General features: G+C 43.2%; 1 protein-coding gene across 2 annotated transcripts in view; it reads left to right on the top strand.

Moving 5' to 3' along the window:
- PHF19 (PHD finger protein 19) overlaps positions 1-27,386 on the top strand; it is a 237,318-nt gene extending 209,932 nt beyond the window's left edge. The window contains exons 11-15 of one of the 2 annotated variants that reach the window (XM_085613556.1): positions 880-1,050; positions 10,834-10,921; positions 15,703-15,788; positions 21,415-21,510; positions 21,695-27,386. In XM_085613556.1, the coding sequence (XP_085469682.1) occupies positions 880-1,050; positions 10,834-10,921; positions 15,703-15,788; positions 21,415-21,510; positions 21,695-22,061 (808 nt within the window). In that variant the 3' untranslated portion in view covers positions 22,062-27,386. The remainder of the gene's footprint in view (positions 1-879; positions 1,051-10,833; positions 10,922-15,702; positions 15,789-21,414; positions 21,511-21,694) is intronic. The other variant, XM_085613564.1, reaches the window with a different exon arrangement.
- The last annotated feature ends 270 nt before the right edge of the window (positions 27,387-27,656 follow it).

The following is a 27,656-nucleotide window of genomic DNA, read 5'->3' as shown; positions in this document are numbered from 1 at the left end:
TGCTCGAGCCGCCCTGACACCACCTCTGAGTGGGAGGCCAATGAGCTGGACCAGATAGCTGAACTCCTAGGAGCATTTTATCTCAGATATATTTTTGTTTATTCTAACAGCAATGACAAGCATGTTTGAGCAGGCAGCATACGGGTGCATTTCTGGGAGAAGTTCACTGTGACAGGGCACCAATCAAAAGGAAAGCCCTCCTTTTTACCACCATGGCTTAAATAATTAGCAGAGAAATTAGTAATAATTTGTGTGAGGATTTTCAGCGCTCCAGGCAAAAAAATTATTGTGCATCCGGGAGCGCTCACCAGGTAACCAAAAAAAAGTAAATTTTCTAGAAGTACACCACAATTCCCTCCCACCACCAGGTGAGGACCAACAGATGCTGACTTACCCCCCTAGCGCCTTCAGACCCTGGTGGGTGAGTAACTGCGCTTTACAAACCCCTGATTGATTGATTGATTGATTGATTGACGGAAGCACAAAACCAGCAGCAGTGGAAGCCTAGGGCCTCATGCTGGCAATGCGGTGCATCTCCACGGGTGCAATCCTATGACACCTTGTGTAACGCATTCTGTAGCTTTTGCTACAGGAAAGAAACTTTCCCTCAAACCTCTGTGCGCCACACACTACCTGCAGCCACTTAATAAAGGGATCCCCCCGGATCAAGGCACAAACAGAGGGGAGAAGCGGCTTTCACTTAGGTTCCCTATTTCTGTAAGACAATTTCAATGAAATACCCCATACCCCCCAAAAGTGAGACTCTGCAGCAAACTAGTACCTAGCTTGTGCTTTAAATATGCCTTATTCGCAAGTGAAATTGACCCACTTTCAGACTCGTTGTTTCCCTTGACTATTGTGCTGTTGTTTTTCTCCCAGATTCCTTTGTGGGAAGGAAATAAAGAAGAAGAAATGCATCTTCCGTCTCAGAATTCGGGTGCCACCGAACCCTCCAAGCAAGCTCCTACCTGACAAAATGGTTGGTCCAATGGAGAATGGGTCCAGCGAGCTGAAAAAAAGAGGGCGAGCCAGGTGCTTACACAAAAACAGGTACGCAGACAAAACAAAGAGGCTCTATGACAGTGACGTTTGCAATGCCGTGCATGCCATAAGCTGGAGTGAATCACTACAAAAAGGAAAGGGAAGCATGGTTGAATTAATCTTGAACTACTGGTAAGTGCCCTTCCAGCACTCCCTGCTCTCACCGCCAATACAGAAGAGGATCAGATATATGCAAACCAGCCTTGACTCCTCCCAGAAAGGGACTCAAGCCCAGAGGTGGTAGGCAGTGCCCCCTCGGACCTGGAACGTAAGCATCCCCTAGTGTTCCTGCCTTAAATAGGCTTCCTGGGTAAGTCTCTGCGGCACAGCGCAACCCAGGCGCCACATCAGCCAACCCGGGTGCCACATCATCCAAACCGGGCACCACATCAGCCAACCCAGGCGCCACAGCAGCCAACCTGGGCGCCACTTCAGCCAACCTGGGCGCCACTTCAGCCAACCTGGGCGCCACTTCAGCCAACCTGGGCGCCACTTCAGCCAACCTGGGCGCCACTTCAGCCAACCTGGGCGCCACTTCAGCCAACCTGGGCGCCACTTCAGCCAACCTGGGCTCCACATCAGCCAACCTGGGCTCCACATCAGCCAACCTGGGCTCCACAGCAGCCAACCCGGGCACCACAGCAGCCAACCAACCTGGGCACCAAATCAGCCAACCCGGGCGCCACATCAGCCAACCTGGGCTCCACATTAACCAACCCGGGCGCCACATCAGCCATATCCTTTCCACTTAGGGTGATTGACGTAGAAAGGCAAACTGATGGAGCCAACACTTGCATGGACGAGAATCTGCTTTCTCTGCATTACTCCTTTCTTTTTCTCTTTTTAATGGGGGCATAGAGCTGTGTTTGGAGCACAGGTCACCATAGCAGCATGTTAGCAATCTGTTTTTTTCAATGTAAATCGAATCGGGCACGCCACGGATGAGTTTGAGCTGCATTTAGACTAAATCTCCAGGGTCTTCAGACATGATGAATATTTTTAAAGCACCTAATATGTGAATCTCTATTCATAATAAACTCTATTGGGTCACAGAGAAGCACAGACTCTGCTGTTAAAAATAAGCATTGGCAAAGCCAATGGGTCTCAGTTTAAAAAGGTCATTGTTTGCCAATATTTTGTGGCAGTGGCATGTAAATGCATGCATCAAGATGCATGTGTATGCATGGTGCCCAGACTTTGAATGGGTTTTGATGCATGTGTATGCATGGTGCCCAGACTTTGAATGGGTTTTCAATTAAAAGAAACCTGTTCCAAAATTGCTTCCGATGCAGAAGCATGTTTTGTTGTGCCTGTGCACATGTTCGTCATGTTGTGTGCTGTAATGCCTGTGCCACGATGTAAGCATGCATCATAACGCACCACAGCCATTTTTAATTTACCACCCTAACTGGGCCTAACATAACTGACAGCCATGTGAGAATGATAAGTTGAAGTGAGAAAAAAAGAAAATTAAAGGTGCTCATGAAACGCAAGAAAGGAAGCAGATGGTCCATAAGCAACATCGCAGCTGCTGGTTCCACCAAAACAAAAGTTAGAAGGTAACACAGCCAGCGGGATTGGGTGCAGGCTGAAGAACATTATAGAATAGGGGAGGGACAAGCAAATCGAGAGATAAAAAGAAAAAAAGGGGAAGGGAGTAAGGAAACACGTGCACTCCCATGGAGTGCTGAATATTAAATATTATCAAACGGAATACATTTACATGGGCAAGTTTTCTGGCTGTGATGTTTAACTCCGTGCTGGCTGTGGGGGTCATTCCAGGCAGCAGGAGGAGTTTAATCATTCATCCAATCTTCAAAGGAGGATCGGACTCGTTGCCGAACAACTATTGCCTAATTGCACTGCTGAACGTAGATCTCAAGACTTCTCCTCATTACTACTCCAAGATCTTAGGGCATGGGCACTTGAAACAGGTAGACTGCCCCTAAACCAGACGGAGTTTTCAAACAGCCAAGGTACACTTTCAAACTTCATGGCGGTAGGCCTCATCATGAGAAGAGCAACAGACACCCGCACACCGCTGTTTCTGTGTTTTGTTGATTTTAAAGCCGCGTTTGATCATGTCCTGCAGAACAAACTGTGGGAAAAGCTTCATCGCTGGGGAATCCCGCCCAACCTTTTGAGGGCTCTCAGGCTGCGTTACGCAAACACATGGGGCAAGATCAAGGCTGGAGACAGTACCCACCTATTGAAAGAGGTGAAGACACTGACATGTCCTTTATTAGGGGTGCGTCTTGCAGCTCTTTTATTCAATTTGTATATCTCAGACCTGTCTCCTGCCTTGGATGAGGTGATCTCCCACGCCCCCATCCTTGGAGGCCTCCCGCTATCAAATATCCTATATGCAGACGGCCTGTTGCTTCTTAGTAACACCAGAGTAGGATTACAAAGGCTGGCAAACTGCTTAGCTGTAAATGCACCCGACAATCAGTTTGAAATCAACCTGAAGAAAGCAAGGTTATCTCACTAAATTGGCGCATTTCCAAGAAGAGCAGGTGGCTCGTTAATGGAACAACAATAGATCTTTACCTTGGGGTTAAGCTAGACTCAAGGTTTCATTCGCCCCACAGAAAAAAGCCATTAAAGCAAACACTCGCCAGGCCATTCATACAATGCTGCCACAAACTGAAGAATGCAGCCAAATTATTACGTCTGGTCTGAAATCAGTCTTCAAAGAGGCGAGGGCTACTTTAAAAGATATCCGGAGGGAAGCATCGAGAAACTTGGTCTGGGTGAGCTCTGGCAGTTAAACACTAGCAAACAATTGTTCAAAAGAATAGTGAACAAAACCATTAGACTACAGAGCCGGGAGGAAGATAAAGGAGCAGTAGCCAAACGAGAGCATGGGTGGCGGGTGCTAAACACATATCACGATCTAAAGGCCGCCTACCCTCTCAAAATCAAAAAGAAGTTACTGTCCATGAGACTGGGCGTGCTACCTACCCTAGATTTGAAACCCAAATTGCAAAATGATGGACAATGGGGGGATATGACGTGCCATTTATGTCACCACAGAAAGAAAACGCTGCTGCATATCATCTGCACCTGCCCCTGCTAAGGACCGCAGCAGAGGGCTCAACTGCATAATAAATTCAAGAGCTTAGGAATCGGGGCTTGCAGGTCAGCAGCACTAGAGTCACTGTTGTAAATAAAGTCTTCAAATCCAATACATTGTATATAGGTTTAATTTAAGCAGCACAGCAACCAAAGGTGACTGATCAGCATAAGCCAGCCAGAATAACTGCCCAGAGCCTCACAGTCCCTTAAGGTTCCATATGGAACAAGAACTGTTTCTCATAAGATGCTACAGTGCCATGACATAACAAACATTGAAAATGTAAATGTAACATATCTCCCTTTTTTTTAAACAAACATATATACCCAACCAACAACAAAATAATACATTACTTATTGAGTACAAACATTACTCATCATCAAATCTTCTTGGAGCTATTCTTATGCGATCAGAAACTTTAACTCTAGACGCTACAGTATCATTATCACTCACTGATGGAAAATACACAGTTTGACTGGGTATATTGTGACATTTTGCAACACGTTTAACATTCCATAATCTTCCATCTTGAGTTATGACACTGTTATCAAAAACCCTTACAATCTTCATGGGTTCACCAAAACTTCCCGTCCCGAACACTTCATAGTTAAACCAGGCTTTTTAACCCTGACCCAATCACCCCTGTTGAAATTGTGAGCTTTAGTTTTCCACTTGCTGTCATACCAAAGCTTTGTTTTCATTTGTTTGGAACCAACTCTTTCTTCAACACCAGTAACCATGGAGTCAGAAAACGACTTGAGCTTGCATTTCTCTTTAAACCACCATGGACATATCTTGGAAGCAGGATCTCTCCCCTTTAACAGACGGAAAGGACTGACTTCCGTAGTTGAATGAGGTGTGATGCGGTACAACCATAATTTTTCCCTTACAAAATTTTTCCAATTGTCCTTAACTTTCACTCCATCTGCAACATACCCCTTTAAGACCCTATTAAACCGTTCGACAAGACCATTCTCATGTGGTTCATATACTGTAACAGTATGGTGTTTGATATTATGACATTTTAGAAAGTTCTCCATATCATTAGATGTGAGTTGTACACCATTATCTGTAACAAGCTCAGCAGGACATCCTTCCCTAGAAAAAATCTCTTTGACTAAACTGGTCGAGGCACCTGAAGAAAATTTCACTTCTGGCCATTTGGAGTGGTAATCCACCAAGACAAAAGCATACTGGGAATCACGTGGTAAACACAAGAAAGGACCAGAAATGTCAAATGCCACTTTCTTCCAAGGCTCAGTGGGCCATTCAGTATTCTTTAAAGGAGGAGTATTCAGCTTTAACATTTTCTCACTCCCCATGCACACATCACACTCTCTCACCACGCGATCCACCATGCGATCTAAGCCAGGCCACCAGAAATAATTCCTGACCAAGCGCTTCATTGCTGATATTCCTGGATGTGACTTGTGTGCCAAGTCTATAATAATCTTTTGAATTCCAAAAGGAGGCACACACTTACCATCTTTAAACATCAAATCACCTTCTAATACCAGAGAATCTGCAACTCTATGCATTGGAATAAATTCCTCTGGTACACCCTCTTTCCTAGCCAACCCTTCAAAATATACTCTTTGACAGTTTGCCATATGATATCCTCCTTCTCACAACACTTCCAGCTATTTTCAGAAATGTCCTCAAACGTTCCATTCACCACATCCTGAATTGTGGTAATCACCTCAGAATCTTCACAGTCATTATTATCAGAAACTTGACATGGAAGTCTAGACATGAAATCTGCCATGACATTTTTTTTCCCAGGAACAAACACTGGTTGGAAGCAATATTCTTGTAACCTAGAAGTAAGTCTTGCTTTACGGGCGGTGGAGTTCCAGCCACCCCCCGGAGAAAGTATGTTAACTAACGGTTTATGATCAGTCCTCAAGACAAACTTGCTACCCCAAATGTAGTTCCTATAATGTTCAATCGCCCAAACGCATGCTAAAAGTTCCTTTTCTATTACTGCATATCTACGTTCCGTGTCATTTAGAGTGCGGGATGCAAAACAAACATTCCATTCATCCTTACCACACTTTTGGGATAAAACACCTCCAATTCCATACAAGCTTGCATCCACAGTAATAATGCATTCTTTGTTCATGCAATAAGGTTTAAGGGTAGGAGCCCTCAGAATTTCCGCTTTGATAAGTTCAAAGGCTTTTTGTTGTTCCAAACCCCATTCAAAAACCACTTTCATTCTTAATAATTTCCTCAAGGGTTCCATCTTGTCAGCAAAGTTTTCAACAAACTTACTATAGTATTCACACATTCCTGTGAACGATAACAGCTGTTCCTTGTTCGATGGAGGAGGAGCCTTCACTATTCCTTCAACATTGGACTTCTTAGGTACTACCCCATCCTTAGATAGAGTGTGACCTAAATATTCAACCGAATCTTTAAACATTTTGCATTTATCTGCTTTAAGGGTTAATCCACAGCTTCTTAACCTTCCACACACCTCAGTTAAATGCTTGAAATGTTCTTCTTCATCTTTTGAAAAAATTAGAATGTCATCTTGAAAACACTTAACAAATTTATCCACATCCCTAAAAATGTTGAACATCACTTTCTGAAACACCGAAGCCGCTGAGGCTAACCCAAAAGGCATTCTAGTGAACTGATATAAGCCTTGGGGAGTGATGAATGCCGTAAGCGGTTTGGAGTCTTCGGTGAGACAGATTTGATGGTAGGCAGACCTGAGGTCCAAAGTGGAAAATACTTTAGCACCTTCTAACATTGAGACCACTTCATTTATGTTGGGGAGGGGATGGCAATCAATGATGATGCCAGAATTGAGTGCCCTTAGATCAACACACATCCTCAATTTTTTATCTGGTTTTCTTACCAAAACAATGGGAGAAACCCACTCAGCCGAATCAATAGGTTCAATAATTTTTTCTGAGACTAAATCATTTAACATGCTCTTAAGCTCTTCCCTAACATTAATCGGTACACTTCTTAGTTTTTGTTTTACAGGATAAACATCTCTTTTAAGTTTTATCCTGTGGGTATAATCTTCTAGTTTACCTAACGTGTCTGAAAATACATCACTGAAATTACCCTTTATGACATTTTCTTTTACTTGTGAAGAAACAAATGAAATGTTGTTTAAATGTACTTCCTCATCTAATAATACAGGTTCACTAGAACGAGGATTAAGGATGATGCCTAGTTTCCACTGGTCCCACCATCCCAAAACATTGATACCTTTGACCGCAATGTATAATTTGACATCTATTTTCCTTGTTTTAAACCGTAGATTTACCTCAAAATACCCCATCATGTCAATTTTCGAACCATCATAACTATGTGCAACTATGTCAGACGGTAACAATTGTGAAGGCAGCAATACAGTACTAAGTTTTTCCTGAAAATAGTCATTTGAAATAATAGTCCATGGTGAACCAGAATCAGCCATCAGATCTATTAATATACCAGCAATTTCCACCACACACATGGGAGGCTTCTTACATTCGTTGGACACTGTATTGTTTATGCTAGAGATTCCTTCATAGATCGAAACTACAAAACCTTTGTTATGCTCTGTGCAACAACAAGTATCACATTTATGAACAGTGTTATTAACCTCAGGCATTGAAGATACTCTGCCTTGAGTATGGAAATTGTTTCTCCTTACATCCCTGCATGCAGAAGCAAAATGACCAATTCTGCCACATTTTTTACACTCTTTGTTGATTGCTGGACAGCCCCCATAATTAGCTAAGTGTAGCTTGCTACCACACCTGTAGCAGGATACAGGTCTATCATTCCTTTCGAATTTCTTTTGAAATGAATGTGTACCCCCACGCAATGAATTGAATCCTGGAGGGTTCTGCTCGCTTTGTTTTGCTCTGAAACCGGAATGATCACTTTGTTGTGTCTCTATACGTTTGACCACACATATATCATCCACTACTTCAGATTTATTAATGGTGGTGCTTTTTACAGTTAACATCCACTTTTCAGATTGTTCTAGTGCTTTTGCTGTCGAAATCGCTTCTGCCAACTTAGGATCACCAATTTCCCATCCTCGTCGCCATTGTTGTAAATAAAGTCTTCAAATCCAATAAATTGTATATAGGTTTAATTTAAGCAGCACAGCAACCAAGGGTGACTGATCAGCATAAGCCAGCCAGAATAACTGCCCAGAGCCTCACAGTCCCTTAAGGTTCCATATGGAACAAGAACTGTTTCTCATAAGATGCTACAGTGCCATGACATAACAAACATTGTAAATGTAACATACACTCAACCCAAGGAACATGATACTCAATATTCGGCTGGTACCGTTTACGGATGTATTCAAGACTCTTGTAAAATCCCAAAATGACATTTAGGTTTCAAAGTGCAAGAACGAGGTGATAGAGGGGAGGCAAGAGCAAAACAGTTTCACCCCCCATTCCATTTAGATGTGGGTTTTGGTCTCTGCAGACTTAATAGCACACTCCCCTGCATAGACGTGCCACATGTCTTGGCCAACGGCAGGTTGATAGTGGTATCCCCTATCCCGCCTTGCAGAGTTTACGTCTACAAGTAGGTGCCAAGAGTAAAGAGGTGGTAATTCCCTACCCTGCTTCAAGAAACTTTAGCCACTGCACCTTTTAGCGCAGCTGTGCCTCACACTTAGGCCTATGGTGGGTTGCTAGGGGATGTTAATCCCCTACCCTGCCTTGTTGAGGTTGCTGTACAAATGCACCGGACACTTTATTTATAGTCCCATTGATTCCAATAGGGCATCTCTTCTTGCTTCAGGCCAAAGGATTAGAGTAGGATTTTTTCTGTATCTTGTGGGTCAGTGTCCCATCGTCCCCAGAACGCTATGATGGACGTTGTCTGGTATGCCCAGATCTATCACTAACAACTTCAATAAGTTACTCATTTTAAAAATGATTTCCTGAGAAATGTAGAGGGCCATGGGCATGTTGCCTGAGTACTAAGAGAGTACACTATTATGGCCCATAAGTGGAGCCAGAGTTGCTCATTGTGTCTGGTGTAAGAGTGGTACAGTTAATGCCAACGTAAGCTCCGGTGGACAGAGCCTAATGCAGCCATGTCCAGAGATTCTGAAGATGGACAGTGGGAGTTAGATCTGCCAAGAGATATTAGACCTCTGTCGCTCGCTGCCAGCCGTCTATAATTCTCTATTTTATACTTCTGACGCTACTGTAAAGGTTTACGAAATGAAGAGATCAACACAATGGTTGGCACTGTGAGTAGTTGGACAGTAAATGGCATGAGCCATGGCAGTTGTGAACCCCAACTTTCACGAGTTACTCTTCTTCAACCTGGACACCAACCTTATGATTAAAGAAACACATTGCCAAAACAATCAAAACTTGCCTAGTAGCAGCTCACCCTTCTAAAGAAAGTGAAACTGTTTCTTCCAGAAAGTGACTTCAGAACTTCTGTTCAAACCTTTGCACTCTTGCCTGTGGTTGGTGTTAACACTCTGCCCCATGACTTTCCAAACTTCACACTAGCACCTTTTAAGGGTATTCTTCATGCCGCAGCACCTCTCATCCAGGGCCAGAAGAAAAGTAACATCATCCTCATCCTGATGACACTCCATCGACTCCCCTCGCCGGACTGCACCATCTTCAAAACTAGATGCAACATCTACAAAGGCTTGTCGACCAGCACCCCCCTTTATCTTACAGACCAGGTCACCATCTCTGGTGGTTCTCAGTACACCTGCAGCCAGGACACCACCAGACAGCAAACCAAGAAAAGTAGAAAAGAAAAATCAAGGTAGCATGCCTTTTCCATCCATGCACCCAAGATCTGGAACAGCGTCCCTATTTCCATCAGGGCTGCCCCAATTCTACTCCAGTTTAGGAAACAGTTGAAGACACACCTCTTTAAATATCTAGGGCATCTTTATTTACGCGGTTTTTGCAGCCGCAGCGTTTTTTCACATCATTATGGATTTGCCATGTTTGACACATAACAGATTTTAACAATAAAAATGTTGTTTCTACCTCAAACTGGTCAAAAGTTACTAAAAACACAGCAACATGTGTTACTGTTCATTGGGAGGCCTTTCGGAAAAGGTTGACTTTTTACCCTTCTGTTGCTTTTAGCCATATTTGGCTGCTAAATCAGTATCAATGTGGTAAAACCTATGCCAGACTCTGTTAAAAAGTGTAAAAATGACAAAATAATGATGTGATACAATTACAAAATGTGCCGCATTAATCCATATAATTTGTTCTGCATAATTTAGTTAAGCCTGCCACATATTTTGGTACTCCCCTGCTGCTTAAATCCAGTGGCCCTGACTGACTATATCACAAGGCATTATTCGTCCACAAATAGCTACCTCTCCTGTCACTCGCTGACTTTGCTTGTGTTTGAATCTGTACAGCGCTCTGGCCAGGTTCACGCAAAGCCATAGAAATACCACATACTTATATTGCTGCGACTGGAGCTCTCCGATCGATGCCCTGCCCTGATGTTTCATTTGTTATATTTAATGGCCCGCCCCCTATACAATGTATCTGACGTCAGTGAAAATCTCAATATTGGTGGGTAGATGTTGTCCCACTCCCGGGGGAACAGAGTATGCAGTTTCTCTTCTCGAATCTGGAGTGAGGTAAAGATGGTGGGTACTGTCTGGAAGAGAAATCATGACTGCAAGATACTCCATCAACCTTCTGTTGACGCGCGTCACATCTTCTCTTGTGTTTTCATCGCAGTTTACTCCCCCTCGAGTTCCAGCCGCAGAAGCAGCGAGCAGTCAGGAGGAAGAAGTCCAAGTTTTTGCTGGAGGACGCCATTCCAAGCGTGAGTAGCTGCTCGCCTCGGCCATGTTTGCTCTGCAGAAATGCATTGTGGGTCGGGTAACTTTTTTTCCCATGCTGGGGGCTAGAAATGTGGTCCAAAAAAACCTCTTTTTAGGAACAACCACCCTAATAACCACTCCACATATTTCTCAGCATCAGTGGTGTTACTATGGTGCAGCGTCACTAGTTGTGGAAATCACAGTGCGCTGCCTCTGACATTTCATGTTAAAATCACTCAGGCGAGAAAACAACCCAACTAATTCTAGGCTACTTAATAAGATTACTTTATCGCTTGGTGGGTTATAACCCCTTGAACTACGGTTCCGGCTTCAAATACCTTTGCCTATAATTCCTACACATGAAAATTCACCATGGCATAAACGTATGTACTTGTCTGGAGAGAGTATTTATTACATATCGTTAAGGAGGGAAGGCATCGTGCCCCACACCGAATAATTGTAAAGAATACCTCGCCCTGCATAGGAGGTAGACTCGTACAAAAACACGAAACCTGCTTTGAGTCTCTCCTTTTTCAAAAAATTCTTAATGGAAATCTTCTCGTGGCCTGTCAAACAGCGCCACCTTCAGTCAATATAGTATCAGCAAACGCTAGTTCGGGTAATAACGTCGCGTAACCCATAGCTTGGCGAAGATACTCAGACGGACCCTTAGTATTTCCTAATTGCAAATTGAGCAAGTCTCGTGAGTATTTACTCGAACAATTTTTCCTCGACACATTTCTGAAGATCTGACAGCGAAACCAGTACCAGCTTAGGTTGATTCTTAAATGCATAAACACGTTTCCATAAAGAACATTGTACTTTAAATTCTCTTTATAAACTATATATTTATATATATTTCTCCTGAACATGAAATACTTGTATTTTTTTTTTTTACTTGCTCAGCAGAGCACCTGGCTCACCAAAGGGTTATTCGCGTGTGTTTGAAGCTTAATATAGAAATCAAAGGGTGTTGGCAGGTAGCTTGTCAAGAACTCCAAAAGCCCCCACCCCGTGCCTGAACTTGGCCATCGAGTAACTGGGAGCATAGGTGGTTGGGCTTACAAACCGTGCAGGAAAGTAGGGGGAACCTGCTGGATCCCGGTCCCAGCAGGTATTTACCCAGAGAAACATGAGTTTGTCCTTATGTAAGGTTTTTTTTACAACAGGACATAAGCATCACCCGCACATTGTCTGCATTCACTTCTGTTAAGTAGAGTGCAGCGACATTGCTTCCTTATTTTAACATCTAGCTGGGAGCAAAGCAAAGGCCTAAAATCAAACGACCATCAGCCCTCTTGTATTTCAGGTATCATCATGGCTGGGAGCCATCTGAAGCTTAACACCTAGATTCCAATGCATTGCAAGGAAATAAAGGAGCATGGCTTGTTACCGCCTCACACGTACTTAAGAGAAACTATTGGAGGCAGGATTTTAAGTTTGTTCAACTCCGTATATAAGAGATGGGCTTACACTGTAAGAAAGCACGATTTATCTGTCTGTATGAGTAATTACAAAAATGCAGATTGAAATGGTGCCTACTTTTTAAAATTGAATCCTTTTTACAGTGCTACTCAGTGTAGGGTGTCAGAGCGCTTTACATCACAGGCATATGCAAATCATTGCACAGGAAATGTTACATAGGACAATGAGGGTTGAAAGGGGTAGGAATCACACATCCATACTTGTAGATACTATGGCCCCAATTTATCAAGGGCTTGCACTGCCCTTGCATTACTCAAGGCGATGTAAGGCAACTCAAGCCCTTAGTGATATTTACTATTCCACACAGAGCCACCTTGCATGGCTCTGCATGGCACAGTAGGTCTGGAGTGACTCTGCATGGGGAAGACGTTCCAGGGATGGAGCGTGGGCATTCCCATGCATCCACCCATGGTTTTTGGTGCATTCCCAGATTTACTAAGATCAGTAAACCTTTGAACGCGTCAAAATGGTCCGCCTTCCCAGATGGGGCGTAACAAAGGAGAACTATGTATATTTCTCCCAGTTATTTTCCCTTTCTAAAGCACACAGAAAGAGGAACATGTCTCTGGGAATTGTTTTTTGTGCTGGAAGGTGTTCCTTCCTGCACAAAAACGACCCTGTCTGTAATGCAGGGACCCTTGCACAATAGCATAAGGGTGCCTGCATTTGCGCTTGGCAGCTACAAAGGCACCAGCACAGAGAGAGAGAGCAGGAATGCGCCATATGTTAGTAATTATGGCTTTTCTGCTCTCTCCATTTGACGCAGCACAGCAAGCTGTCTTGCTGCATTGCATTGTGCCAAGTCTTAGTAAATTTGGCCCTTTACATTAAGAGTAAATTGTTGGGAGAAATACAGTCAGGAAATAAAACTTAATGTAGTGATTGAGGTTGTCTGTACCAACAGGACTTTATTACTTCCCAAATAAACTCTTAAAATAACATCAGATTAGTAAAAAAACAAAAACTATAAGGACCTAAACTCACAACTTATAGTTTGCATGCAGTTCCTTGATGCTGATAAATAGCTCACTGTGCTATGTAACTAGGCTTGCAACTTATGAACTGCAAATGATCCCAGTGTCAAAAGCAGTAGCCCACTTACCTATCTAAATAAAATATAAATCTGTGATCTGCATGTTACGCAATATGCTTTTCATCAGGCACATTAACCCTGTATGCTTCTTTCTGAAAACTGTGACTAGACAAAACACAAAACTTTCCAAGTACTGTGTTCACTACTAGAATTATCTTCCCGCTATTATAATCAACTAAACATTACTGGGCACACAATGATTTCTGCAGCCGATGTCTTAACCCTGTAAGATATTTTAAAATGCAGCTTCTTTGTGATCAATTATGTAAGAAAATTTACTGTCACTTATGTGCTCTGTTGCCGTTTTCTTTGCAGCAGGTTAAAAAAAAAACATAAATATAAAAGTTGACTGTCGGACTTTGCTTTTCAAGCTCCAACCCTCGTGATTCCTCCCACTTTCTTCTTTCACACCTTGACTGCCAATTTATGGGTTCCCAGAGTAAATATTTTCCAATTCCAGCACTTCTTTTAAAGCACTGTAGAAAAGTGCAAGCGTAAGCATTGGCATGTGTTGAATACAAAGTCTACTCACCCTTTGATGAGACTCATTCAAAGAAGATGCCGTGCCCTTCTCCCTCACAGCAAACAGGGCGGATTCTCCTCTCTATTCGAAGGACCCAGACTAATCGCTACTGCAGTCTACTTGTGCTCTGCTTTTGGTATTTTGTGAGTGCATTAACACCGCTTGCAAGGTCTCTTACCACTGTCAAATCATATCCATTTAATGTATTTAAATAGATGAAACACAAACGTACTACAGTCAAATGGGGCAGCCATACTTCATTGTAATGAACATGGGAACCCAACATTGCATTGCTGTTGCTCTGTATACATTTCAGAGGAGACATTTGTAGTATTGACAAAAATTCACATTTCTCTGGAATTCCTTTGCAGAATAAAAATGTATTTTTTCCAGTGTACTCTACGGTGAAAATCTAAAAAATGTCTCCACCTTATCCCTCTGGTTGTAGTCGCCTTGGTTACCACACCTTAAAGTTGACACATACAGGAAACTTGCTTCTACTTGAAGTCAGGGTTGGTTGAAAATCGCACAAATCATTCTGAAACCTAGGGGCAGATTATGATGGCTGTCGGACGAGCATCCGTCCGCCATCGGTACGGGAACGGGACTGCCCGACAGGTAGTTGGTGGTTCAGACCGCCAAATTAGGATCTGACTGCCGTGGAGGCAGTCGGAAACATGCCTCTTTGTATTGAGGCTTGGGCTGTGGCCCGGAAAAGGGCTGCAGCACAAGCCCCAATGCAAAGAGGCAAGTTTACAAACTTCCCTGCACCCCACACGATGCAGGGATGTTTAAGGGGCCACCTGTGTCCCCCAGGACCTATAACGGAGTGCCCTGGGAACAGGGGTCCTGCTAGAAGCCCCAAAACAACCTTTTCATGTTGAAAGAACCAACGTGAAATGGCTGGCGGAAAGGTGGATCGTAATCTCCACTGCGGTCCCTGAGAAGGCACCACCTCATTTGTGGAGAATGCGATCCGACGTACAGGCTCCTTTAGCCCATCTGAATAGTCGGTCGATCCCTGGGGCAATGCGGTCAGATCGATTGCATTGTACTGTGGGGGTCTAACCGCAGTTAAAGATGTCAGTGGGACTGACACGGACATGCTGTCAGTGTCGGTCCCACTGACATCAGAATCCCTAGGAATGATCAAAATTCCAAATCTGGCAGAACAGAGGGTTTTTAGCAATACGTGTCACAGTTCTGCGGAATGGCATATCCAGCCGGATCCCATCCGATTCTGAATGAGCAAAATGGAGCATGCGTAACATGCAGTTTCCCTCAAAAGCACCATGTCCTTTCTGAGCAAGAACCTTTACCCAGCACTTGTTGAAACCCCAAAACTGGACTGCTTCCAGGTCATCGTGTGCCAACCCACCTCTGCCGACCTCCTAAAGCTGGTGAACCCTGTCGACAACTGGCTTTAGAAACAGTAATCTTCAAGTGTGATAGTGAAGGTTTTTGGGTTCAAATAACGTTACCTGCCTTTTGGTAAAGAACAGAGTATCACTAATGAAATCTTTCAGTTCACCAACATTGAGCAATTAGTCAAGGTTTGTTTCATGTAAACAGGAATCATATTTAACACGTGTGTGTATGTGTTTTGCAGTTAACTGCATCACATTTTTAGTGTTTGCATGCTTCGTCCCATGTGACTTCTCATGTTTTTAATCACCATACAGAGCGACTTCACTTCTGCCTGGAGCACAAACCATCACCTTGCGAGCATATTCGACTTCACACTGGACGAAATTCAGAGTTTAAAGAGGTAATGCTGCAATCAATAGCTGTTGCTATGTGTTCACTCAGAGTACTTAAAACAAGCATTTACAATGCAACGGTCTCGGCATTGTTAAAGTTAGAGCTATTGGCATTGCTCATGACAATGCCGTTTCTTTAAATGTTTTAAAAACAAAAACATAAACAAAAATAATGTCATGAGCAATGCCAATAGCTCTAATTTTACCAATGCCGAGACCATTGCATTGTAAATGCTTGTTTTCTGTTTGACTGCTTCCGTTCACTAAATGCTGGCACTAGTCTGACCTTTCATCACACATTGGTTACAGATGGACTGCCCTTTGCACGCAGCCCTCGCCCTCAAGCGCGTCTTACAGGACCTATTCTGCAGGGGAGCCGGAGGGGCCGGTATGTGGCCCCGCTACATGCCCTGTAATCTTGGGGCGCCCCCACTCCAATGCAGCTCAGGGCTCGGCGGGGATACAAGGCCTGTGTGCGCACCCGCAGCCAAGAAACGGAGATCGCTTCAACAAAGCAGCATTACAAATCAAGCAGTCGCGGCATTCACTCGGCGAAACTTTAACACTCAATTGTCCCAGCCAGTACCAAACCCCTTAAAATAAACGTCCTGATCCCCTGAAATCTACATTTTTAATCGGTAAACCACCGTGATGCCCAGTGTACACTGCTGTACCCCCCCCACCACACACAGTTCGCTAACTCAAGCCAATGTCTAAGCGTAATACCATTCAACCTCTTTAACCGCTCCTTCACCTCCATAGAGGACTAACCCCAACTACCCCACTCTCCCTGTGCACCACCGCATAACTCGCGGTTCAACCGCCGGGCTAAAAGAAAAGTATCCAATGCAGGTTAAACGCTTTGTGTTATAAGAAATTCCCGGTCCGTGTAATAAGCCAGTTTACACCGACAGTTGTTCAGAGAGCGCCCCCACGACAACTTATCCCCCTCCCAAAAAAAAATGCATGCCGTTATTCGGTTTTTCAGACCGGATTATTGAGTCTTCATTTTCTTATTGCGTTACATTTTTACACAGTAAATACTGCATTTACAGCTTTTTCCTCTTTAAGGTTCTTGTAGTTCACGCTTCGGGAAAATCAGATAAATCATTTACTCCATGTCTGTGAATCAGCTGCTAGTGTGCAACTTTTATTCCCTGTCGGTTTCATAACATCGACTTGTCCTTCGTTTGCGACCCACATTTCAAAGATGAGGCGGAGCCTGACCAGTTTCACCACGGGTTACCAAATTTACACAAGTGTGTAAAATGGGGTTCACGCATTGGAGTCGTCATGCTTGGGAACTCTTATGAGTAACGTCCGTATGTAGGCAGATCAGACGGGGGACATAATGTTCCTCTGTAAACTAGCACTGCTGTGTGTAAGGCCTGTGTTTTTTCGACTGTAGATTCATGAACTGTACTGTGAGGTGAAGGACAGCTTCCTGATGACAACAAACTTCACGCGTCTTTTCTGTACATTTCAACTCTCTTGCGCTATGCTCCTGGCTGCCCTTCCAGAAACTGTTCTATTGGTTCAGGTCCAGCATGACTAAGATGAAAGGCCCTCAGGGGCCTGGCAGCAGGAGCGTCACACCCTCGCAATTACAGGGAAGCAGGAGAGACGCTTTAAATAACGCGCACTGGTGAGAAGTGAAACAACAGTAAACGATGGAAGGTGTAAGTAGACTTTGCTGTGGAGAGTAAACAGAAAGCAGGGAGAGGAGTGGCGTGAAACTACGAGCTCCGTAGTCGGGGTGGAAGATATTACTGCTTAGCTGACCCCCCTGGTAACCCCCTCCAGTTCCAGGCAGCAGCAAGAGCTTTTCAGGGAGGATGGAAAATTATTCTCAAAACAAACAAGGCAGAGCGGCAGAGCAAAAGGCAAGCACACCACCGCCTTTCTCCGAGGCAGAGCAGAAATGCCTCGGAGAAACGCAGCGTCCTTTTCGGATTCGGGGGCGTGTTTTGCTGTTATCTCCTCCTTGAGACTTCTTGCAAAAAACACGCCCCCGATCCGAAAAGGACGGGGCCTGATCTGAATGACTGACCTCTTCTCCAATGGCTGGCCAGCATTCAAGAGGCCAGCCAATGGAGAACAGGGGAGAAGAGGGGCGGGTTCAAGCCCCTCTTCTCCAAGTCATTAAATCTCTCGACTTCCGGTTCTGCCTTCGGCAGACCGGATGGTCCCGAGACCTAAACATTGGGCCCGATTCACAAAGGTAAACTGAGACAAAAGTCTAACTTTATGACTTTTCGGTATTCACAAAGGGCAATTACATGTAGTGAAGTTAGACTTTTTAACATAAGTTTTGGTCTCAGTTAGACTTGAGACCCAAACTTAATTTACACTGAGATGAAACTCTAACTTTACGACTTTCGGTATTAACAAATGGCTTTTACGAGTAGTAACGTTAGATTTCTTCTCAGTTTAACTGAAGTTTTGGTCTCAGTTTGACTTAACACCAAAACTTAAGTTAAACTGAGACAAAAGTCTAAATTAACAAACTCGTAAATGCCCTCTGTGAATACCGAAAGTTGTAAGTTATTTTCGTCTCAGTTTACCTTTCTGATTCGGGCCCATTACATGCACGCTCTAAAAACTGAGGTTTGCGAGTCTGTCCAGAGTTGTTGACTATTGACTATCGTCTAAGCAGTCTGGTCCCTCACGTGTGACGTGTGCTGTTCCTTTATGGGGGTTGAGTTTTCAGCATGTTCTGGTAACAGAAGAGATGACATTAGAAGTTCTCACAAGAAGGTTGAGCGCTCTCCATGTATGTCTAAGGGTGAATTTAGCACACTTCATGATTAAAAAAGAAAACGCGATTCATAGGGTCGAATATAACTGACAATTTAAAGACCGCAGTAGTCTCCTTTGCGATTACGGCTGTTATTATAATAACCTGTGGTTAAATCCACACCCTGCAGAAATAGGAGTGTATGCGGTGCTCGGAATTCCAAGTTGTGTTATAGTTGTCACACCCTCTCAATTTCCCTGGATAGATTCCAGTAGGTAAAACCTTCCAAAATTTATCATGGTCAAAGGGACCAGAAAAATATAAAACATGTAGAATTAAATGGGTTAAATATTGATTTTGCATGTTATGCCTCATTCCCAATTTAAAAATTCAGAATGAGACGTATTTACTACATTTAGTAAATACTGACACCTGGCTAATAGAATGTATCAGTGTGGGAAATACTCCACTGCCTTCCACACAACTTGGAATCAGCCTTATTTCCTATGTTTCAACTTGCTGCTTTCTTTAAAGAAGCATCTTCTGCAACTGTTCCCCGTTCATGTCACTCTCTTCTACCGGATATTAGCTAACCCTGGGAGGAGTTCGCAAAGTTGCGCTACGCGAAACTCCGCAAAGTGGGGAAAAAAACTCCGTCGCGCTACGCGGAGCTCTGCAAGCGGCGGAGTGCGATAGAAAAATGCTGTTCACGGTGATTGCACAGTGCCGGATGCTTGTCCGCACTGTGCAATCATTGCGAACGGCACCATGCACAGCGCAAGCTTTCCTTTTCTGCCGCTCGAGTAGATTTTTACTCGTGCGGCAGCTTTCACAACGCGAATGGGCAGTTTCTCAACACGAGCGTTCGTGAGCATACGGGACCACTCGCACTGAGAAACCTGCCACCCTGCCCCCCGCGTTGAGAAATCTCGCCGGGAGGTTTATTTTCCACGCTCACGCTAGCTAAGTTGATGTTGACGATCGCAAATGAGGAAAAATCTCACCGGGAGGTGGATTTTCCTCGCTTGCGCTCGCCAACTTGATGTTAGTGAATGCGAGCGAGGAAAAAAATCCGCTGCGCGAAGCAGAGTTTTTCGGAACTCCGCGAGCTCCGTGTAACGTGGAGTGCGGAAAACTCAGCCAATGGAGGTGAGTTCACCGCCAAGGGTTAATATTAGCCATGTCCCAGACCTGCTGGCTTTTTTGCCTGGCTTTGAAGTCTTGATTATTTAAAGCAGTCTATTTGGGTTTTGTTGTGTATTAATGAATTGATCTAATTTTCAATATTTGTATTCTTTTTTTGTGTGAGATTGCACTTTTTTCTTCACTCATTTATATCTATTAATGCACTCATGTTTTTAGCAGCTCTTCACCGTGGGTTCAGATGCATAATCAAAATAAAATAAATAAATAACTGAGACCTCAGAGTACACAATATAAAATGCAGATAAAGACAATCCAAGATAATTTAAAAATAAATCGCAATATTCAGATTTTAACAAGCGAAACAAGGGTTTGAGGTTGAACATCCCATGCACACGCCGCTTCCCATTTCCTTTGATTATTGGTTAAGTACTACATTTTAATCACTGTGGAAGCCAGGGTGTGCACAGGGTTTGGACTTACAAAGTTGTGTGATAATGATCACTTCTTCCCCTACATAAGATAAACATAACATGTGTATTTGTAAAGCGTACATTCACCCTGAAGGATAGCTTTGCGTTGAATAACAGCTGTTTATAGTTACCCAACTCAATGGTAGTCATTTTATTGACCTCAGATGGATGAAAGGCTGAGTGGACCCGCCAGGATTTGAACCTGTGACCATGAGGTCAAACACAGCTTCCTTCAGTGGACGCATTAGTCCACTGAGCCACCAGACCCGGCTAATAGCAGCTTTGTGATTCGTCTGAGCACCTTGGTTCGGCGCTCAGACGGGGACCAAGACCCTGTGCATGTTCTCCATCCAGGCTGTAAAACAGCCTGGGTGAGACATGAAAAGTGCGCTTGACGGTTTGCCCGGCCGGCCAAACCTTCATGCGCACTTAAGTGCTCACCACTCCTCCCCCTGTGAGAAGAGAAATCTATCCCCCCCCCCCCCCAAAACTGCTTCAGCAGGGAAAAATAAAATGATAACAGCGTGTTGTTATCATTTTATTTTACCTTTTTTTGCACTTCTGAAAGCAGTTGGGCGACGCTACTCTGCCTTAGTGGAGGAACCGTCACTGCGGTCTCGTTGTGACCATATAGCCACTCTCTCAAGGTAGCTCACTGAAATGATAACACACAGTCTCCCAAAGGTTTCATCAAAGCCCATCCATCATCAGTAACTTTCCCTGGAAGAGACCACTCTTAAAGCCTGGCAGGGCCTGTAGCCAGAGCATCTTATACAGATTAAAACCCTGCAGCATCTTTTATCTGTTCTTGGCTGTCAGCCCTTTGGCCCATTGCTCCCCAGTGCTCAGATTGCCCTTGGTCATCTGTTAGAAATTGCTTTCCTAATTTTCATTTCATATGACCTCTCCAACACTCACATTATAGACTTTTCCTTCTTCATGGAGATAGGTTCTCTTCCACACATCCTCTTTCCTTTGAGATCCACATCCACGGGAGGAGTTTTGGGGATTTGAAATATTCTATGTTTATATGTATTTATTAACTAAGAATAAACAAAGTATACAATAAAAATTAAAACATAAAATTAATGTTCTGTAGGATGGTTTCTGCACGAACATAAAGAAAATGAATGAAGATTTAGAAGCCTTGGTCCTTACTATGAAGATTGTACTACTTACTGTTTGATCTGAAGCCACTGATGGTGTCTTAGGAAAAAGGGCTTAATTGCTTTTATGGGTGAACTTCGGAAACCATTATTTGTGTTTTCTAATTTGCTCTAGTGCAAGTTCTGGCCAGACCTTGGTTTCGGACCTGGACTCCAATGATGCTGCTAGCACCTCAGGCTCTGCCTCAACAAGCCTCTCCTATGAATCGAGGTAGGTGGAGGGTGTTTACATGCCGCTTCTGTCTTGGATGAGAAGGGATGGAGTGATAGAGCCAAAAGGTGCTATATGTCTGCTGTACAAAGCACTCAAGTTAATGGAATGATCAAATGATTGTTGACATGTTGTGACAGCCTTGTAGACTTGCAAATGCTGTATGTTCTGTCCTCTCTTGCAGAACAAACGTTGGTAGCCGGAAGAGAAAACTGGCAGCTAAGATGTATTCTTCACTGGGTGCAAAGAAAAGAGTCGTGGACCAAGACCAGGATCAGGACCAGGATGGGAGGCAGGCAGATTGCATCTTGGAGTGCGTGGACATGGGCCCGACAGAAGACCACCAGGACAACGGAATAGACAGCCACACCTTCGAGAGCATCAGCGAAGATGACTCCTCCCTCTCCCACCTCAAGTCCTCCATCACCAGTTACTTTGGTGCCGCAGGGAGGCTGGCTTGCGGGGAGAAGTACCAGGTATTGGCCCGAAGGGTCATCCCGGAGGGGAAGGTCCAATACCTGGTAGAATGGGAAGGCACGACGCCATACTGACAATAAGTGCAGGAAAAACGTGTTAGTTGAAAACAAAAGTCACTTAACCAAAGGAAGAAGAAGTATTTAGGCTCCAGGACTCTCCATAGTGTTTTTATTTTGGCAGGAGTTAAGTGGCTCCAGGTTCAGTATAGACTTTGAACACTTGGGAACTGGAGACGCTAAAGAGTGCATCTTTAACAGAGTAACTGAGAGTCTGGTAAATGACTCTTTAAGTGTCTCTAATTCAACATTAAAGTCACACAGGTGGTAAAATGTTGAAGACAGGTGAAGATTCCGACTCACAGAAAAAGCCACAAGTTTGCGGAATTGTCCAGATATTCCATAAATTGTCTAACAACATGTAGTGAATGCCTTTATCTCTGTGTCTGTTGGAGATCTGTTTTGTACCACAGACTCATAACAGGGGGTCTTCATCCAAACACTGTGGCTCGGCTGCCTGAAGTAACCACAGTCTGACACCGCATTCTAGTTTGAACGTCTAAATACTGTCCAAGGAGTTTTGATTATTTGTACTGCCCCCTTTCCACACTGCTGCTCAAGAGGTACTCGCATCCAGTCCACTTACCAACATGGTCTAAACGAGGTTTTCCAAGAATTGGAATCGTTCTTGCTGTACTTGCCTCAACACCGCTGATCCTCCATGCGTAGCCCGATGCATTGCCCTAGGAGCTCCAGCTCCACAGAGACCTGGGAGTCTCTCTGAGGTCATGCCAAGAGCTCCATGCAATCTCCTAACACGTCATTCCAGCCATCAGTCCACCTCTCCATCACCAGTCACATTTGTATAGTTTGCACCATGAAGTGGGGCGTCCTTGGGTATGTTGGCATCCGGTATCCTCAGAAAAGACGTGCCCTCAGTCTGTGTTGAGGGCTGCTCTGCCCAGCGCACTGACACATCAGTGTGTGTATATTGTATGATGGACAAGCCATGTCAATGCACTTATTGTACTTTGTGGCACCTCAAGCGATTTAATGAGGCTTCCAAGCTAGGTACCTTGCAGCAATGCACATTACCTGTTGACTTTGACTCATCCTGTTGACTGGTGACCGAGGAGGATGCTGAGGAAAGGGGATTTGCTCCAACAACTAGACGCATATTTTGCAGAGGACCAAATGTTTCTCGCATTGTTGCGTTCAGTAGAAGGCTTTAGAACATCGAGAGGAATTGCACTCCCTTATCCCAAGATCAACTGTTCTAGGCTTCTCTGCTTTTGCATTGGATTGTTCGTTAGACCATCAGATAGTCTAACCAGCACAGCTGATGAGGCCCGAATAACGCATCAGCAATGAAGAAAGCTAGCGGACAGAGCAAAGCAATGCGTAAGCACCTTGCCCTGATTAGTCTGTGTTGTCTGTTAGAAAAGAGTCACACATTGGAACAGCATAGACAAAAGCTGCAAAGCTTAGCCTACTGTCATGCACTGAACACTTTGTAGTGTGCGTTGCACCCTACTGTGGGTTGTCATCATTGTACCTTCTGATTGGGGGCTCGTAGTTAATCTGGTCTTTTGGATGCCTTTGGGGTGAATACAAATTCCCTAGATGCATTTAAGCAGTAATCCAACAAAACTGACTGTATTGTTCTATTTTTGCAGAGCAGCAGACTGCAGTCTTGACGTAGCTTGTGGCTCCGCGCAGCTGCCATCTTACAAGGGTAGCACTGTAGTTCGTCTCATTCACTTGCTTTTCAGTGGGGGGAAATGTCATATGTTATGATATGTACGATAGCACTTATAAAACAAAAGCCCTTTAATGTTCCTTTGAACCACTTAAGTATTTTTGAAATATTATGAAATGGACCTTCTCTTTATGAGGCATTAGATGTCAAGTTTATTGTGTCACTCACTAAGATGTACTCTTTGCAGGAAAAGGAAGTTCTGTCTGTACTTTGGCACCATCTGCCTTTCCACTCCATTAAATGAGGAGACGCACAGTGTCACAGATGAAGTGCCTTAGAAAATGGAATATTTTGTTACGTGCCTTATGATGGTGCTCCTGCATGTGTTTGTCTCAATTACTTTCCGTGGCACCACGCTATCCCTTCCTCCTCTGCGTAGTTCAGTGTTCTAATCTTCTACGGAATACACTGACAGTGGGAAATTTGTGGCTCTACACTTGGGCAAAAAAGAGGTGTGTTGTTTTCAGCTAGTTGTAATGCTGTACAATGTGGCCTTAGAGCTAGAGCAGTCGGCCTCGAAGCTGGGGAACTTGGTTCGAGTCTCGGCAGTGACGCTCAACATCCTGTGATTCTAGGCAAATCACGTAATCACCCCGTGCCTAACAAAATGAATGTGTCCGTCTGTAACGCAAGTGGTGCTCATGTGAAGTGCTCCAATACCTTTGGGTCGAGTTCACACTATATAAAACTCCCCCCAAAAAACAATCCTCTTTATACTCCCAGTGCCATTAATAATTTGCGTAGGGTCCCAATCCAATTTAAAACGAATTCACCAAAAAGATCAGTACTGATCTGAATGCTAGTATTCAAAATAACCTCATAATCTACCAGTTATTAGACTTGGTGAAGCATTTGGCAGAGCTGCCGAATTTTGAACTGGGAACAAGGTTCGAGTCCCGGTGTCGGCAAACATCCTGTAATTCTGGGCAAATCACTTAATCTCCCCCTGACTGAAAAGATACTTCTGACCTAGAGTAATTTAACTGGTGCTCATGTAAAGGGTCCCAATGACCAGGGGCCAAGTTTGGTCTATATAAAACTGCAAAAAATAGAGTTTCACAAATGTACTGGCACTGGTTTACAGTTTCCCCTTCACAATTCCTAACCCACTGATTTTAGAAAGGCACCAAAATGGTATCGATCAGCAAACCATCTTGTAATAGGAGTACTTCCAGTACACTAAAAAAGGACATTTACATCTACAAGTAAAGTCAGTAAGTTAAATCAGAGGGTTATTTAAGAGTAGGAGGCATTAGTAATTCTAACATGTATATCATTTTTTAGCAGTATGAATGACTATTCAACAGTGGATTTCATTTTTAACATGAGGGTCTCTTGGTGGACCATCCGTAGCACTTAATTGCATACTCCAGTTTCAAGATGGCTGCCGTTCTAGTACTTCTGCAATTGACATAATCTCTACTTTCCTATTGGGCAGATAATCATACATCCATGCTTATTGTCTTCAGTTCAGCTTAAGTTCTGTTTTTGGCATTTGCCTTTCGCACAGAAATGTTTAAAAAGGAAAGTAAAAGACAAAGGGGCCGATTCATCATGCCATTTACGTTCATAAACCTATGTTTATTGCTGATAACGGCTCCTTTTATGGCATTCAGCTATCCACAATCAAAACCTGGCATGCCTGAACAGTCTTATTACTGCAAAATGTTATGCGATCACGGCATTCAATTATACACTAGTAAACCTCATGCAGATGTTAGAGAGTGAGAGGATCAAGGCATGCATTTCCTATGGGAGTTTAGGAACGCCCATAAACTCGTGAGTTTGTTGAAATTCACAAATTCTTCTCTGACTCTTTCAACCAAGGAAATGGTTGGAGATTTCCAAATCTACTTATGTGGAAAGTTGCGACAGCTGCTGCTTTCTAGACATAGTGCAGAGAATGTTTATGATTTCCCAAAGGTCTTACTTTTACACCTTTGCGTAGGAGTACATGTAAGAGTAACTGTATGGCTTTAGTTTGTGAGTATGTCCTTAAAAATAAAAACGAGAAATGTAAAATGAAATCAGAGGTAAAGTAAAACATACTGATTCCTTAACTCTTTGGGATTTGTGTAGGGAGGAGGTGTGAGGGATTTTGTGAAATGTAACTGTAGTCAAGATTGAAGGAAAGTTAAATAACTACTCGCCAAACCGAGACCCTCGTTTGACCCTTGCTGCTCCCTCCATTAGCCTCACAGTTTCGATTGTAAACAGTCATTTTGAATTATGTTCCGCTACTCGATGCACTTATCGATCATTTGCTCATCAAATCACTATGGGCATAATTCTCACTGTTCAACAGCCCCCCTGCAAGATTGCTGTTGTCTACAGTTTGTGGCTGGTTCAGTGTTTGCACCTTTGATCCTCTCTTCCAGCAATCGCTTAAGAAGGAGAGGCCTCTGTCTGTGATGTGTGGATTCTTATCCCATAATAGAAAACGCATACTTTCATCTCGTTGTCGAATGCTGGAATCTCTTATTGATTGTAACAATTCAAATTTTCTGATTTCCTTTTAGAATTGACAGTGCTTATTGTTAAAATCTTCTTTTTCTTAACTCTGATACCTGATTTGTTTGTTTCATATATGGGTTTCACAGCTGAATTGACTTTTTTTTTTCCTTGGAGTGTCATCATAACTATCAATTTTGTTTAACTTCTTCACTAGCACAGTGAAACATGTAGTTCAAAAGAGGATCTAAAATTATATTTTAAAAGCCAGTTATTATGTTTGTGTTTAGTTTGATACATGTTTCTGGCACTGCAGCACCTCTTTCATTAAAAAATGGCGGTGTTTTGTTGTGTCGACCCAGGTTCCACAACAGGGAATATTTTAAAATTGTATTTGAAAATAGATTATATTTTAACTTTTCATTACCCTGCTTGCCCCTGGATACTGTGGATTACACAGTTGTAACTCTTTAGAGGACATGCTGCTACTGGGAATATCCGTTTCTCTGTGTGTTCCTTTCCATGGAAACAAATTGTGATATCAGGACTTTCTGTTCACGTTACCCATGCTTACTGTGTGACCAATGAATCAAATTGGTTGGTTGTAGTGGCGTGAGTGGAATCATCCAATCAAATTGGTTGGTTCCCAAGTATAGAGATTGCCAATAAAATTGGTTGTTTAAAGCAGTAGTAAAAGAAACAGCTAATTAGATTGGCTGATATGGCCCACAGGCATTCAAGTACACTTGACCTTGCACTGACCTGATAGTTTTTGCTTGGACTTCAATATTTGGAAATGGCCTTGGTACTTGCTTGGGTGCAAATCTTCAACTTATTGTATAATGCCTTAAGACTATATGGAAATGTTGAATGTACTGGTATTATTTTTTTGAGGTCTTTTAAGCAACACATCAGATTTCTTTTAGATTATGCTGCTGCCAAAGTCGTAGATTCCCTACCCCTTTAAAAAAAAAACAAATCGAATATGTATCGTAACTGAATGTGTATACTTAATGAGTAGAAATATATGTTTCCATTGAGGTGCTTGCTTAGATTTCAGTGAAAGAAAGACACAATTCCTATTTTTGTATTGCTGCTTTTTTGGAAATATAAAAGTAAAATGTATTTTGCTATCTTTATAACATGATTTGTAACAGCTCAACCAAATCCTATGAATTATAATAACTGACACCTCTTGCTGTTCCTGTGTATTTTTCCTAAGCCTTTGTCTGGGAATGCCAGTGGAGTAACATCACTGTTGCATCAGGAGCAAGAAGGAAAAAAGCTAATAAATTATTGGAAGTCTTACTGTGTGTTGTTTAATTTGTTTGTGTTACTTAGTTCTTAAAAACAACCAGCAAGTGTTCCTACATCTCAGGAAAGGAATTTTTATTGTAAAATAACATAGATTTTGTTACAAGTAAATATTTAGCAAAACTCACCCGTGAAATAAATGACTTCCC

This window comes from Triturus cristatus, chromosome 1_2 (genome assembly GCF_964204655.1).
Source record: "Triturus cristatus chromosome 1_2, aTriCri1.1, whole genome shotgun sequence".
Lineage (NCBI taxonomy): Eukaryota > Metazoa > Chordata > Amphibia > Caudata > Salamandridae > Triturus > Triturus cristatus.
This window is presented reverse-complemented; position numbering and strand designations above follow the sequence as displayed.